The sequence below is a fragment of the Chamaea fasciata genome, unplaced genomic scaffold (genome assembly GCF_029207755.1).
Source record: "Chamaea fasciata isolate MVZ Bird 193981 ecotype frontalis unplaced genomic scaffold, bChaFas1.0.hap1 SCAF_5, whole genome shotgun sequence".
NCBI classification, from domain to species: domain Eukaryota; kingdom Metazoa; phylum Chordata; class Aves; order Passeriformes; family Sylviidae; genus Chamaea; species Chamaea fasciata.
This window is the reverse complement of record NW_027094090.1, coordinates 22576527-22591496: the sequence shown is the minus strand read 5'-3', so window position 1 is coordinate 22591496 and position 14970 is coordinate 22576527. Positions and strand designations below refer to the sequence as shown.

The following is a 14970-nucleotide window of genomic DNA, read 5'->3' as shown; positions in this document are numbered from 1 at the left end:
AACAGTTCATGAATAAGTTTTGTGCTAGACTTGTAAAGAAAATGAGATACGGCTTACTCCACACACCTAAGCCATCGTGGTCCTCATTATTGTCATAGAGATAAATACAGAATCATCTCTGGAGGCTTTTGTTCAAAACATATTAAAAACTACATGGCACATGCAACTACAATGAGTTCATCTAACTGTGTAGAAATAAATGTGGTTTTAATTGCCATACATTCAATTACACTGAGAGATTATTTTAATTCATCAGAACTCTTGTGTTATTTGAAGGACACAGGTTTTTCTTCCTCAGTCTAAACATCACTTATTTTAGCCTTTGAGTCCTCCAAGTATTTGCTAAAGATGAAGCTGACTTGGAAAAGGTGGACTTTAAAAGATGCTTTCTGGTGGCCTGCATATCATAACAAAATGTATTTGGCCAGCTCTGCACAAGGGCAGTTTGAAAAGAGGGTAGACTTACCTACAGATTTCCTCTTTGTCCACTTCGTTTTTTTTTTTTTTGTTTTGGGGAGAAGAAAAAGAAGAATTCAGGTTTTTTTCCAGGATTTACACATCTCTCATCATGGTTGAACCAATGGTTAGAAGCAGATTGTTGGATGCAGACAAAATCTTAGTGAATGGATGCATTAGCAGATGTGGTGATGATGTGCTAAGCATCCACCAGTCTGAGGTGCATCAAATTACAAGAAATGCACACCTATCTTTCTGTCTGAGATGATCTTTAGACTTATGAGAGAGCATTCCCTTCAAAATCGCAGCACACAGTCTCCAGAGGATGACTGCTGATATTGTACCATAATGACTGCACATTTTAGAGCTCTCTCTCAGAGCTAGAGGGCAGGGACCATAGGTTTCACATGCTGCAGTTCTAGTTTTCATACCTTTCAAAAAAACTGTGATTTCACTATGGAAGACAGAGACAGAGTTAAACAAATTTGCTTGATGCCAGTGATACAGTCCTGATGTGGCTCATACCTACTTGAACAATCAAAGACTTCATGACTGTAAGCTAATCTGGTTACTATAATTGGCTGACAGCTTTAAGGATGACCTCCCTTTTTGATCTGTTTTTCAATATAACCACAAGTCCACTTTGGCTCATTTCTTTCTTTCCCACTTGCAACAAGCCTTGACTACTCTCTTAGCAGACCTGTTTCTAAAAGTCTAGTTTAATTTCCCTAGTGGTACAACCTGTTTTCTTACCCAGTGTGATGTTGCTGTCTTTCTCATTCCTGATTTAGAAATAGGCTGTGAACAGTCTCATTAGTCTTGTGATGGTACTTGAAGTATGTCAGGGCCTTAACAGTTTTCTGTTTCATCTAGTTATTCTAATTGCTCTAAAGGAATCTGTTCTGACTCCTGTCAACTATTTTGCATTCTCAGAACATCAGGACAACACCAATAGTAAAATGCTGAGGCCCACCTGATATTTTCATATGGTGCCCAGCATCATGGCATTTCCAGACTAGAGCTGCAACTTCAAGACATGATCGTAACTAACTTGTTTCTTCTGGTAGGGGTTTTCTAAATGACTGTACATTCCAGATTTGGCCAGAAAGGTGCTCCAGGGCAGACCTGAAAATTCATTCATGGGTCCACAATTTATGTGTATGTACCTGTGTAGGTATAGAAAAATTGCAAAGCCCTAAAATGATAAATAATGTAATAGTGTAGATTGGGATGCGTGTATGTATTTTGCTCTAATTTCGACATAACGAAAAAATGGGAAAGAGATCTTAATCTTTGATGCTCTGCAGTGTTTGAGACTTCTGGTGTGACTCTTCACACCTAAACTGCTAGTGAATGCTCAGTGTTGGCAAAAAAGACATCTGTGCGTCATGTTCATTGACATTGACTAGGGTTCTTTTCTTCTTTTTTTTCTGTGGAAGTTGTTATCCTTCTATTTGAAATCAGTAGTACATGAGATTAGATCAAATATAGTTAGGAGAAAACAATGATGAGAATTCTAGTCACATTAGAGTGAGATAAAAAGTCCCATCTGCCAATTTCATATAATTAATAGCTGAATATGCTTCTTCGCAATTCCCATGTGCTGTAATAACAAAATGGTGTCATACGATCATAGAAGTAGAAGAATCTTGTATGTTCTGCCAACTGCTGTATGAGTGTAACTTGGTAGGTAGGGCCTGTTTGTTATTCTGCTAATGGCGAGTTGGGTTTTTACAGAAATGTTCTCACCCACATTACAAGCTCAGGATGTCTTTGCCTGTGAATATCTGAGAACTGCTTTTTAAATAGATATGCATCAATATACTACAGTGATGGGTTTATGAAATGGAGATTAAAGAGACATGGATATAGACAGTAGGGAAAATCTCAAAAGAGATTTTGCAACCTAAAAGAATTGTTGCTTAAAACCTCAAGTTAACCTACTTTAGAATTAGGACATATTCTAAGCATGGATTTTCTTCCTAATTGTACATAATTTTATGCATGTGTGTGTCTGTCAGAGAGGAAAAGATAGAATATCCAACCAGTCCTTCCATGGATCCAAGGATTCTTCACTTCTATGAGTCACATTATGCTTGATTTAAAGAGGTTTCTTCTGACATGATGTGAAAAGCTGAAACCCCCTTGCGTGTGAGAAAAATGCTTGTGCAATGCAAGCATGAACAGCAGCTGTCTAAGAATTTCCTCTGTGAAGTGGCTTTGAGAGGTCCAGGACAGGAGTTATAAGAGCCTCTATGAGCTCAGTGCTAGTTTTGTTTGCTACCATACATAATCTATCAAGGACTTCTCTGCAGCCCACAATGGGCAAGGCATGGGAAGCTGGAGGCATTGTCATGCCCGTTCTTTGCCGTAACATCAGATGAGAGTAAGCTCATCTGAAATTCTTTCTCTTCTGTGGGAAGTATCATTGGTACAGTTTTGTGGCTTAATTTTAATCACAATAGGTTAATAGTAGGAAGTGGAATCAGTTTTCAAAACTGTGACATTCCTGAAGGGAATAGATAAATAGATAGAAAAATGTGTTAGATGAGTGTAGTCCAAAATGCCTCTACCACATAAAATCTCTAAAAAAACCTTTTGAAATATAGCCTTAAATGTGTCATCTTGCGCAGTCTGAATTTTATTTGCATAATCATAAATATTCAGTGTGGAAGTGGTAAAACTCCAAATCAAATTTAAAAACTGAAACAACAAAATCCCAACTTACAGGATACCAACTACCCTGAGTTCCAGAGGAGGCAGGAGAAGCTGAGTACTGCTGTGCAGAGAACAGGGCTGTTAATGTGTGATGGCTCTGTGGGGTTTTCTTAATCCCAGTTTTACATGTTTGCTCCTCATTTTGGATTTCTGGTTGAGCTGATAGGAGTAATTGATTCTGCACACAGTTTCATTGGCAAACCATAGTGAACCTAAGTTCTCCTGCTCTTTGGACTTGTCTTCTATTACGTGCTTCATCAGAGGGAAATGGTAGTCCTATCCACTCAACATAGGGCAATAATAATAATAGGACAATAATATTTTAAAAAATTCCCACAACACTTTAGGTTCTGTGGTCTCCCCATACAGAGATGTTTGGTTTTTCAGAGGAATCTACAGAATGAGTAGGATCAAACCCAAAGTTGACTTCTTTATTCATTTGCAAGTTCAGGGTGCTGCAAGCACAGCAGAGACTGCCATAATTAAAGTACTTTGGTCATCCTGGCTGGACTTCTAACTCCCTTCAGGCCATGATGCTTTCTGGTGGTCACATCACACATGACAGAGCTCTATGCAGATTATCCTCCACTCAAATGACCCCTTTTTCCTTCCACTTTGAACCTGCAAAAAGTCCACCTCTCTACAAATAAGGCAGCAGCTGCATTCTTCATGTGGAGTGTGAGTGTGGGTGTGTGGGAGGGTGTGTGTGTGTGTTACTTTGGTGTAAATTCTAATGAGTCCCATTTATAGAAGAACAATACACACTGTGTAGGAGCAAACCACATGAAAAACTGTAGGGAATAAAAGCAGGAAGCTGCAAGCAATCATGAGAGCAATTGTGTATTAGCAATTAGAAGTAAATATAAACTTAAGCAAAAGAAATTATCACCAAGGATGAAAGATGCAGGGCTAATTTTGCAGCTATGGCCGTCATCTATAACCTGTACTTTTTGTCTTTAAAATACATAATACAGCTTTTTATTAATCAAATCACACAGATTTTGCTGAAGGATAAATTTAGTATTAAGATGCCAGGGTACTGGCACTTCACAAAGATATTTCTGGAACATTATAAGAAGCATTTAAAAACTTCCCAACTAGCTGTATTCTTTCCTTAGCTTTTGGTTTCTAGATTGTACAACTTCTAAGTCATATCTTTTCCATCTGCAGATTCTTTTTATAGGTGACTCAACTAACAGAGGGATGATGTATTATCTAATTGAAAGAGTGAATAAGACTCTTCAAGAATGGCAGAAGACTCATGATGTTAAATGTTATCACAATATCAATGAGGGGAAAACATTTATCAGTTACTCCTACTACCCCCAGTTCTGGATGAATGCAAGCCAGAGACCAACTTTTGAAAAAGCACTAGAACAGCTGCTGCAGAGGTACTGCACAAACTCTCTATCTCCCTTGCTTGTATTATCATTCTATTCACAAATGTGTTTAACACGTTTTACAATTAAAGTCAGTAAACAATAAAACATAACGTGCACAGACCATATTGTGGGGTAAAAAAATAGCTGAAAATTACATCAGACCTCCAATCAGGGTGCCAGATACAGGTCAGTGAAATGCAAAGCAATGTAGTTAAAATGTTTGCCATCTGTTTAAAGCAACATGTGTTGTTTTTCTTTTCTGGGTTTCAGATCACGTCCCCTGGAGAACACAGACCAGACTGTATTAATTGTGGGTGGTGTTCAATGGCTTAATTCCAATCACCTGCAAATTATCCAAAAGGTGTTGAACAGGTAAGGTTATGTACTTGGTGTTATTCCAATTTTTGATATGATAAATTATGAGAAACAACAAAAAAATTAAATACAAACTTTTAATTTGTTTTTTTCATAGGCATGTACTTAAGTGACTTTGAAAAAAAGAAAACATGTATTGTCTTTTGATGTGTCTGTTAAGTATAAAGTGTGTCCTTGTTTTATTTTTTAAATTTGCAAAACAGGGAAAATCTATCAAATATCCTGGTAATTGTCAAATCCATAGGGATGGGCTTTCACCTTCCAGTGGATGGAATCCATTCTTTATCACAGGTAAGCCACAGTACATTTTGAGTGCATTTTCTTGGAATACTTGTCTTTTCATCATTAATTTTTCTGTCTGGTCAAAATATGTTACAACGTCTGCTGAGCCCATTTCAAGAGGATCAAAGGAAGATTAATGTTTGTATTTGCTCATACTGCTTACTAATAGGGATTCAAACCAAATTCCTTATTTCATGGGTTCTGCTGCAATCAGAGAGCCATTTGAAATGCTATGCTTGGTCTGCTGTCCCAAGAACCAGAAGAAGCTCCAATACTAATAACCCTGCTGCCAAAATTGAGAGATCATGCTGGGGATAAGCAGGTTGCTCCTCATACTACATTGTGCACAGTCCCTCCCCAGACTTCCTCCATGGTTACTGCTGGATCCGATTCACTTGTCTGGCTTGCACAACTCCATAAATCTATCTTAACCCACCTATGAAGCCAGAACATTACAGAGCAGCTGGAATGTGCCAGTGAATCCAGCCTGTTATTTGCATGTTAATTGGATGTTGCAGTCAGATTAAATCATATCAAAGACTCTCAGAGTAACAGCTGTGCTCATTTCAATTCACTGTGTAACTCACTCAATTCACTATTTTTATTTACAATTTGGACAGTGATTCTCTATTGAACACACATAAAATGCACGGATGAGAAGCACTGGAAGTCAGAATGGAGTAAATGATGCCTACAAGTGCTGTGTGTCATGCTGCAGCTATTCCCAGGTGTTGAAAAGAGAAAATTATTACCTTTCACAGATTACGTACAGCACTCCTTGTGCACTGGGGACCAGTGCCCACGTCTTTTTGCAACCATAATACACTGCTGCATTCAGCGTGTGACTTCCTGCTGCTCTCACCCTTCTCTTTGCTACAGAGGCTGCCCTGTTTGATTTTGCCCATTCTTTCAGTCTAAGTTAGTACTGTCTATCTGCCTTGTCTCTACTGAATGTCTTCTTATTGATTCAAACAATTTTCTTAATTTATCTGGAGGACCTGTATAGAATAAAGTAAGGAAATTGTTGTTGTCAATATGAAGAAACATTTTCATAGCTCTTGCCACAGTTTTCAATGAAGTTCAATCCTAGGATGAAGAACTTCCATCCAGGGTATGTGAGGCAAGGATAGAATCTTAAAGGCTTCCTAAGACTTTTTCTTAAAAAAATTAAATTTGCAAAATTCCAGAAATCAGCTACAGTGCATAACCAACTTTTTTTTTTTTCCCCTTTCAATGTTGGAATCATATGCCAAATTACCCATGTGGTTTGTATGCTCTAGGCTTCAGGATTACCCCAGCTATTCTCAAAGGCCTTTTGTCTGCCATGTCAAAAACACTGTCTTGCCAACTTTATGGTTGCATTTTTTCTATTCTTGGTCTTCCTGGAGTATATTCAGAAATAATAATCTGTCCTTCAATATAGCCATATTTAAGATACCTACGGCCCTACACTCCCCCTTAAGCAACTGCCTCAATGAATTTGATTTAAAGCTGAATTTTTCTTTAAAAGAGCCGTTTCACCATTTGTTACAGACAAATTTTATAATTGGAATATTTTTTCTGAATTACACCTCATATTGATGAAGTACATGTTAAAACCATTACCCAATATTGTATTTTAAAGGAAGGTGCACATCTACTGAAAAGTAATTATAATTTCTGAAAAAACCCTACATTGGTCTTGGAGTAGTAATTCACTACTTTTTCAAAAGTGAATTTATAGTATTTCATGTCTGTACTATAAAATAATTGAATATTCAAAATGCCATTCTGCTATTTTTTTCCATGACGCAATAACCTTTAAACAGTCCTTCTGACAAGTCATTGTAACATTTTATCTGGAATGCAGGCAGAAGTTCAAAACTTGTGGAATGAAAACTTGGTTATTCTGGATACAGCAAAAAATTTGGGCTATGAAGTGGTTGACACCTTTGTCATCACCATGGGACGTTACAAAGAATTCCTGCAAGGGAAGTGCGGCTGCCATTTCCATGAGGTATTAGTTTACACTTTTATCATCTCCAGGTATTTAAGATATTTTAGAAGTCAGATCTTAGAAACAAGAAGGTATATGGTAAGGTCAGCATCTGTCTTTCAAAGTTAGGCCTGAATGCAAATCATGGGGAAAGCAGTTTGTATGGTGGCATTTGTACATCACTGCTAACAGTGCAAGGCCACCCAAGGACATGCTGAACTGCTGGCATGGTGAAATAAAAATAAAGGTGCCCTTCTGCAAAGGTAACTCATATAAAAGAATGTTGCACAGTTTCCAGGTTCTGGTACTATTTGTTATGTGTTATATATCTCTGCTGCTTCTGCATGGACTCAGTTTCTCTTTTTACTAAGTCTCACAGGTTTTTGACTGATGCATTCCTAACTGAACAGCTCAGCACACTCACATCAAATCATAAGTACAGTTAAAATGGAGCTTAAAATTGAAGAACCAATCTTACTGCTATATATCTGTTTTTCTATATCTGAGAAGAAATAATCTGGAATAGTTACAGTGATTCACTGTACAAACAGAAGTGTAGATTACTTGTTCTCACTCACACCAGTAGTCCTGCTCTCTTGACTAAAATCTATACCTTTTTTTTTTTTTTTGAGAGTGTTATCAGACTCACATGAGCTCATGTGCCATGCATCAACCTCACAGCTGGTTTCCCCCTCAGGCTCCAGGGCAGCTCACATGTTTTCAGGCCAGTGCCATGGCCTCTATCCTGCTTTGGGGCCAACATCAGCAGGTGTGGTTAGTTAACCACTCCTCTAATCTACTCTCCTCAATACTTGAGAGGCACAAACATTGCTCAGTCCAAATGAAGCTGGAAAAGAGGGAGTAAGTCACACAGTTGATATTTATGTGATTGATAAATAGTCCCATGGAGCAAATGCTTCCCTCCATTTTACCCAGACATCTGTATTGACTCTTTTTTATCTAGAAGCCAGATGCTGGTGTTTTTGTGGGTCGTTGCTGATGTTTGCCATTTCCACAGATCTTGTCAGTGAAACAGAGAGCTTCAGAATTAAATATCTCAAATACTTTGTATGGAACTGGGTGGAAAAACAGCAGGACATGATCAGTTATCAGCATTTTTCATGTACTCCTCCATCATTTTGTATGAGCTCATGTACAGATTTGGTTTTGCTTCCCTGCTGAAGGAATCTCAACAGAGTATGTGTTTCTGGGGAGGATCAGGGGAGAATTTGGCTCACAGAGCTGTTATTAATGAGGTTTGAGAGGTCATTGTGCCTGAAAGAGCCATAGATATGCCCAGTAGAATCCATCATGTACCAAAAACCAAACTTGATCCTTGAGAAAAGCAAAAAAAAGTCCTTGAGTTCTTTTGATACTTCATTAGTTTTAATGGTTTTGTCATCAGCTTATTTCTGTGTCCTGGCAAGCAGAGTTTCATTAGGTGCTGAAGCAGTTTGCACCAGGAAAATGGCATTTTGCCCCCAAGGATGGAGCCAAGAACCCTGTGTAAAACCCCAGCACTTTTCATGTTTTCTGAAACCAGATGAGACAGATTAAATCTCGTGCTTTGTACTTTCACTTTCTTTCTCTTAAGAACTGATATTCCTAAAGTGTCAGAAGATGGCACCCCTCTGTAAATGCCATCCAAACTAAAGCATGGCTGTGCAGGAATGGAGGACTGGACATTCTGTGCAGTCAGAGAACAAGAACTGAAATGCCTTCAGCAGTTCTCATTTAGTTCCCACTAGCTGGCTGAAGAGAAAGCTATTTCTTCTGTATGGCCTGAAGAATTATTTGAGTTCCCACACCAACCCATTTCAGAGAGTCTCAGGTGACCCTGATAGCATAGAAATCTCCATCTCTGTAGACTCTACAATCTTTGCTCAGATTTCTAAGGGATCTGGACTTTCAAAGGGATTATACTGAGCTGGGACAAAATATCTCGCATAATCCTTGCATTTACTGCCCAACATAATTCTAGTTCTAAGCACACATGAAAACTTTATTTTTTTATCTACCTCATTCTTTGAAAATGCTTATGGACATTGTTCAGCTCTATACAATTACTACAGAAGCTATTTTTAAGTTCAGATTTATTTCCTATTTTAATGGCAGTGAAATCATAATCACTACACAGAAATTAGCAACCTTGGGATTTTTGTATCTTAACCAGTGGCTGGCTGCTGGGTGAACATTAGATTGCATTCCTGGGAGATTATGCCTAACAGGAATGCAGTTTGGGTGATTGGTTCAAGGTGGCATCATTTTGAAATAATTGTAAGATCTAAGGCACTAATTTAGAAAAATGAACCTGCAGTAATTGCATGAAAACAAATAATAGCCCTTGGCTTAGCTGTATGAAATTGATCAGAGGATATATTAATTTTCTACATGGATAATTCCTGGTCTGTTTTCAGTTCTGCCAGCTCCCTCATAGTCTCTCTGCTCAGTCTTTCAAGCCTTTGCACGTTATTTCTTCACTCATACCTAATTTATACAATCATAATTTGTATGATTTATTTCATTTATTATGAGCTTCACCGCATAGGAGTGTTGACTCTGATTGTTCAGTGACAATAAAAATACATTATGTCTTTAAAAGCTAACATGCTTTACATAAATACATGCATTAATAAATGAATTCTGCATTTTTAAGTGTCTGCTGTGATTGATATAGCAGGAAAACTGATAGGCATCAGAGCAATCAAGTCAGCCTATATATATATATACACATTATTTTAAAAATAAGTTAACCACCTTTTCTGCATTCTGTGAGTTTGCTACTGCCTGCGCTGAGGTCCTCTGTCCTGCATATATGAAGCCTCCCTCAAAACTGCTTCATTATTAATCAGTGCCTGAATATTCACTGAGACAAGACCTTCAGCATTTCACAGGAGATCACCCCCCTCGGTCCTTAGGCTCCTGACAATCATACCTTTCACTTTCTCACTTGTTAGTCCCATGAACACAGTTTTATTCCATACAAATCAAAGACAATAATCCCAGAGCTTTATACATATTTCAGGAGCCAAGGTGAAGCATTCTTCAACACTAAGTTACTGAATCATGTTATGGCTCTGTCTGTGTGGTGTTCTGGTGAGAGGGATGTTAAATTGCAGCATAACTCCCTTCTTGAAGAAACACAACACATGAGGGTTTTCATCCCAGCATGGGGCTGGGCCAGGTTTGCATCAAGACCTCAGAATGAAGAATTCTCACAGGGCTTATAGCTGAGACATGTTATATGTGCCTCAAGTGCTTAGTATCAGGGCAAAATTTAAACCTTTCTGCAATTTGGAGCAGTCATGAGTTTGTTTTTTCACATGCTAAAAATATACAGACAAGCTGTTGACTATGAATTTTATTGTTTTAGGTAAATTGTCTCTGATGAAGAGAACAAAGTCTAATACACAAATATATTACAGAGTCAAATGACTGAGTATAATGGGCCTATGCATGTGGATTTTAAAAAGTAAGATCTTGCTCTTTAGTAAGTTTGGAACGTTAACATGTTGGCCACTAAAATAATGTTTATGAGCAACTTGCCCCTCAAGACAGGAGTATCAGGACCTGATTCATGGTCAAGTGCCTCAGCATTTCTGCACACACTGCAGCTGTGTGTCTGTCTTTCTAGGTGCAGGCAGAAAGCACTCACATATGTCATTTCTTTTGCAGGTGGTGAAATCCAACCCCTCTGAAGAAAGGCCACACATAACAATGACGTTATCAAGACACTATACACTGGGGAAATATTTCGGCAGTCAAAGCAAACCATCACAACTGCAGGACTATGCAACAAATTCTCAGTCCTCATATCATGTCCGAGGTCCAATAAATCAAGTTTATTCTGAAATCCTTCTCAGCAGGCTCTGTGCAAATAAGAGGGAGTTAGTCAGCACATAGCCTCTCTTGGATATAGCACCAAGACTAGAGAAGTGCCACTGCCTGTGTGACAATTCAAGGACCACGGTGGATTTATGATATGCTTCCTTGATTGACTGCATGCACACAAAGAGAGTTTGGGACACGTGGTATTTTTCCAAAAACTTTATGAAAATAAGATATGCCCTGGTGACTCTGTTGTGTGAAAATGGAAGATGGAGGGTTGCAAAGGAGAGAGAAGGGGAAGGTACTTGAACGGTTGCCAAAGACTAGAACAGCTGTAGTTCAAACAAGTGTGTATTATTGAGAGTAAAAAGAGACCTATATATTTACTTGAACATTTGGAAAGGGCTGTTTTAGGTCTTCAGCACTATCTATTTATAGAGACACTGTAATATTTGAATGTATTTAGAAACTGACTACATTCCATTTGAAAGAGTTTTAGTTTATGTGAACAGGTTTCCCTTCCATATCAAACCTTTTCTGTTTAGACACTTGGTTTAGAGAATCTGAAAATGTCTATAAGCATTTTACTGGTGATGCTGAGTTTTGATGCTAGTGTTTTTGGTGAAAACACATCTCTTCTTTGTATCTTAGATGGAACAGATATCGACTCTTTTTTTTTTCATGTTCTGAAGCTAACAGGGAGATAGGTTACCTACACTTGAGACTGATTGTAACTGTCTCAATATAACATGCAAATATAGTGAATTTGTTAACATAAATTTATTTATAGTCCCAGTTTAGGAGAGTGTCTATAGGCAGGAAGAATGCTTAGATAAATGCTTCAGTTTATACCTTGGCCTGTAGGCCAATCAAGCATTCTTCCTGCATTATTTGAATGATTTTTTATAAAATACTTGCCAATGTGCGAAACTAGTACCAGACACATAACAAAAATCCCCCTTGCAAGCACAAATAAGAATTTCAGGTTCTGGTGATTTATCTATCAAGAAGTGTGTGATGTGATGGCAGCAGAATATACTGCCAGCATGTATTGCTTGGCATGGACAAGACCTTGTCTGAACTGCAGTTTCATGCTGTAGCCCAGGTACATCCCCAGTGTTTGCAGACCTGTGGGTGACATCCCAGGGAGAAGCTGTGTGTTGGTCCCCTCCCACAGTGCTGGCAGCCCACTCATTCTTCTCTGTGCCTGATGGGAAACTGCACAGTCCAGGATTAGCAGCTGGGTGACAGGTAACCCGTAGGACTGCTGTCCCTATAGATTATCCGGTTATGCATTTTTATTCATCCAGTCATGCAGCAGGCAATCAAGGCACCACTCTACCACTAAGTATTAGAGAATGGTGTTTTAACTAGGCAGGTGCAAGACTAGCAAAGGATATGCTGAGATCTGTGTCATGCTTCCCTGTCACAATTTTACATATAATCCTCCACTAGCTTCTACTTTGAGAAAGGAAGCCACAAACAATGTCAGGGAATTAAAAAATTATAGCAAGGAATTAATCATCATTTTATTTGCCTTAGTAGCACACAGAGGGGCTGCCCTGTATAGAAATAGGGCTAGCAATTCATGACACAACATTTAGTATTTACCTAAGATCATGTATCTATCAACAGTCTGTATGCCCAGATATAGTTTTTTGAATTTATGCTTCTTCAGGTAAGATATATAAATTATAATAGGAAAATTTCATGCAGTATGGAGTTGGGCATCCTAGATGATAGAGAGTATCCTCCAAAATAGGGTCTGATCCCTAATTTAAGACACCTTTCACTATATTGAAAATACTCCTAATTTAGATAATGACAAAATTAGTGAGATGGTATGATTATATCTATTTCTGTATAATATGCTGCTGATTGCTTACAGCAAATATCCCTAAATTTCAATGTAGGGTGTTCCCTGGCATGGAGATCCACATGAAAGATGGGTCAATAGCTGTGCATAAATACTGAGAATATCAGCATTTGGTTTTGAGCAATATGATTATCTAAAGAATATAATTGTATGCAAGTGATTTAATATATTCTCTTGGGTCTGGAAATCCAGGACTGCACAACCTTAAAAATGAAGGATAGAATATCGTCATTAATATTAGTAGATGCAAAGTACAGCCAGATGTCTTTGGTATTAAGATGATCTATGATAGGTGTATTACAGTTCTGCCTCTGATAAGATTTTTTTTTTTTTTGTAGCTCATTTAAATCCACATGCTGTTACTGTTCTTATTCTGTACACAAATGTTTATAAGGCATTAACTGGGTTTTTATGTGGTTTTTTTTTAGCCAAAACCTATTGCTGAAGCATCAGCTTAGTGATGAAAAGGAAAGAGTTGACTTTGTTATACTGTAGTGGATATCTATGAATGTGCAATTCATTAGTTCTGGTTTCACCACAAAATGGTTTACATGTGCTGTACACCCAGATGTCTTAACGTTTTCCAAATCTTAATATTTTTGAAATGTATTAAGTGTATATTTTCCTGTGTGTTTTCTATTTTTTACATGTCTATGTACATTAATATGTCTGTACAAAGTCATTGGTACAATTTGCAAATTGGTCTTTATTTAAACGAGTTCTTTGAATAAGCTTTTTCCAACACTATGTATGATCCACATAGTCTTAGGAATAAACAAAGGTTACTAAGCTACATTTTTGTTATTTAACTTTAAAATATATCTAGTATCTCTGTGTATGTGAAAGATAAGAATTGAGGTTGACATGCAAGGATTGCTTGCTTGTATGCATTAAAATTTGTGGATTCAGACAATAAAAGGATTACTGTGTTTGAATTCCAATGACAGCACGTGTTGCTATCTACAGTTTCCTCTAGAATTATTATATCTGCTGTGACATTTTGCCTGAATAAACATTAAAGTGTTCCTATAGTCCATACATCTACCTTAGTCCCATTACTTACCATTAAAATAGCAAAGGACCTAGGTGTCAAGTTGATTTCCAACTCCTAATACAGACATGAGTGGCCCTGGAATTAGTGGTAGGATTGAAATATTTATTCTGGGGAACAAGGACTCTGAGAGGTTGGGGTTTCCTGCTCAATGTCTGCCCAGCAGCATGTGCAGCTTAGAACAGAACGAGGGCATACTTTAGGCTGCAGGTAGAGTAAGAATGGAACTGTGTTGCAAAATAAATATTCATATAGAGAGCAGTAGTCTCAGTTATTACTGCACGCCTTCAGCTGAAGCTGGAGCACGATTTACTGGTGTCCAGTGAGTTGCAGCTCCTCACCTCTCATATAACTCCAATAGATGTTGAAGAATTAATTGGGTTATAGCCTTGCAGGGTACGTGGCCACCACGATCAAGTCCATCCTAATAAATATCTTTAGAATAAGTGACTGACTTTGGAATAAAAAATATTTCCCTTTTGGTAGGGAAATGCCTTGACAAGTGATCTCTGTCATCAGAGTTGCTAGATTTCAGGGAGCTGAAAGAATGAGCTACGAATACAACATTTAGTCTTGGTATTCATTTGAAAATTTTAATCTTTAGAATAATCTCTTTCACACTGTTAATACAAGGCCTTTATTTTTCTCTTCTGTGACACATTAAAGAGACATCAAAGTACATTTATTTGCTTAGTGGGTGGGGTAGCAAGGCATCAAATTACCTCAAGGTTGAAATAACCACTATTAGTTATGATTCTGTTGCTATGTTGAGCCAAAGAGAATGCTTTGAAGATGCAGATATGTGTGATATTGAGTTGACTGCAGTCCAGGGATCTTTCAGATTACTCTTTTAGAGAAAAGCAATTTTTAGAGGTGCAGTGAACTATTTGGCATAGACTCAAACTACTAAACAAGTCTCTGTAGGGTCACATGAAAAATATAGTCTTACCTTCTTGTTTGCCTGCAAGATTTGCATCTGGCTTGTTTTACCTCACTGGCTATCTGCACCTGCTCTGCTCCACATCAG

At 37.9% G+C, this 14970-nt stretch overlaps 1 protein-coding gene across 4 annotated transcripts in view; it reads left to right on the top strand.

The window, feature by feature from the left end:
- Positions 1–13913, top strand: part of CPED1 (cadherin like and PC-esterase domain containing 1) — a 150160-nt gene extending 136247 nt beyond the window's left edge. For all 4 annotated transcript variants that reach the window (XM_066183024.1, XM_066183022.1, XM_066183023.1 and 1 more), the window contains 5 exons: positions 4345–4565; positions 4827–4928; positions 5135–5222; positions 7063–7209; positions 10864–13913. In XM_066183024.1, the coding sequence (XP_066039121.1) occupies positions 4345–4565; positions 4827–4928; positions 5135–5222; positions 7063–7209; positions 10864–11091 (786 nt within the window). In that variant the 3' untranslated portion in view covers positions 11092–13913. The remainder of the gene's footprint in view (positions 1–4344; positions 4566–4826; positions 4929–5134; positions 5223–7062; positions 7210–10863) is intronic.
- Positions 13914–14970: the final 1057 nt, after the last annotated feature.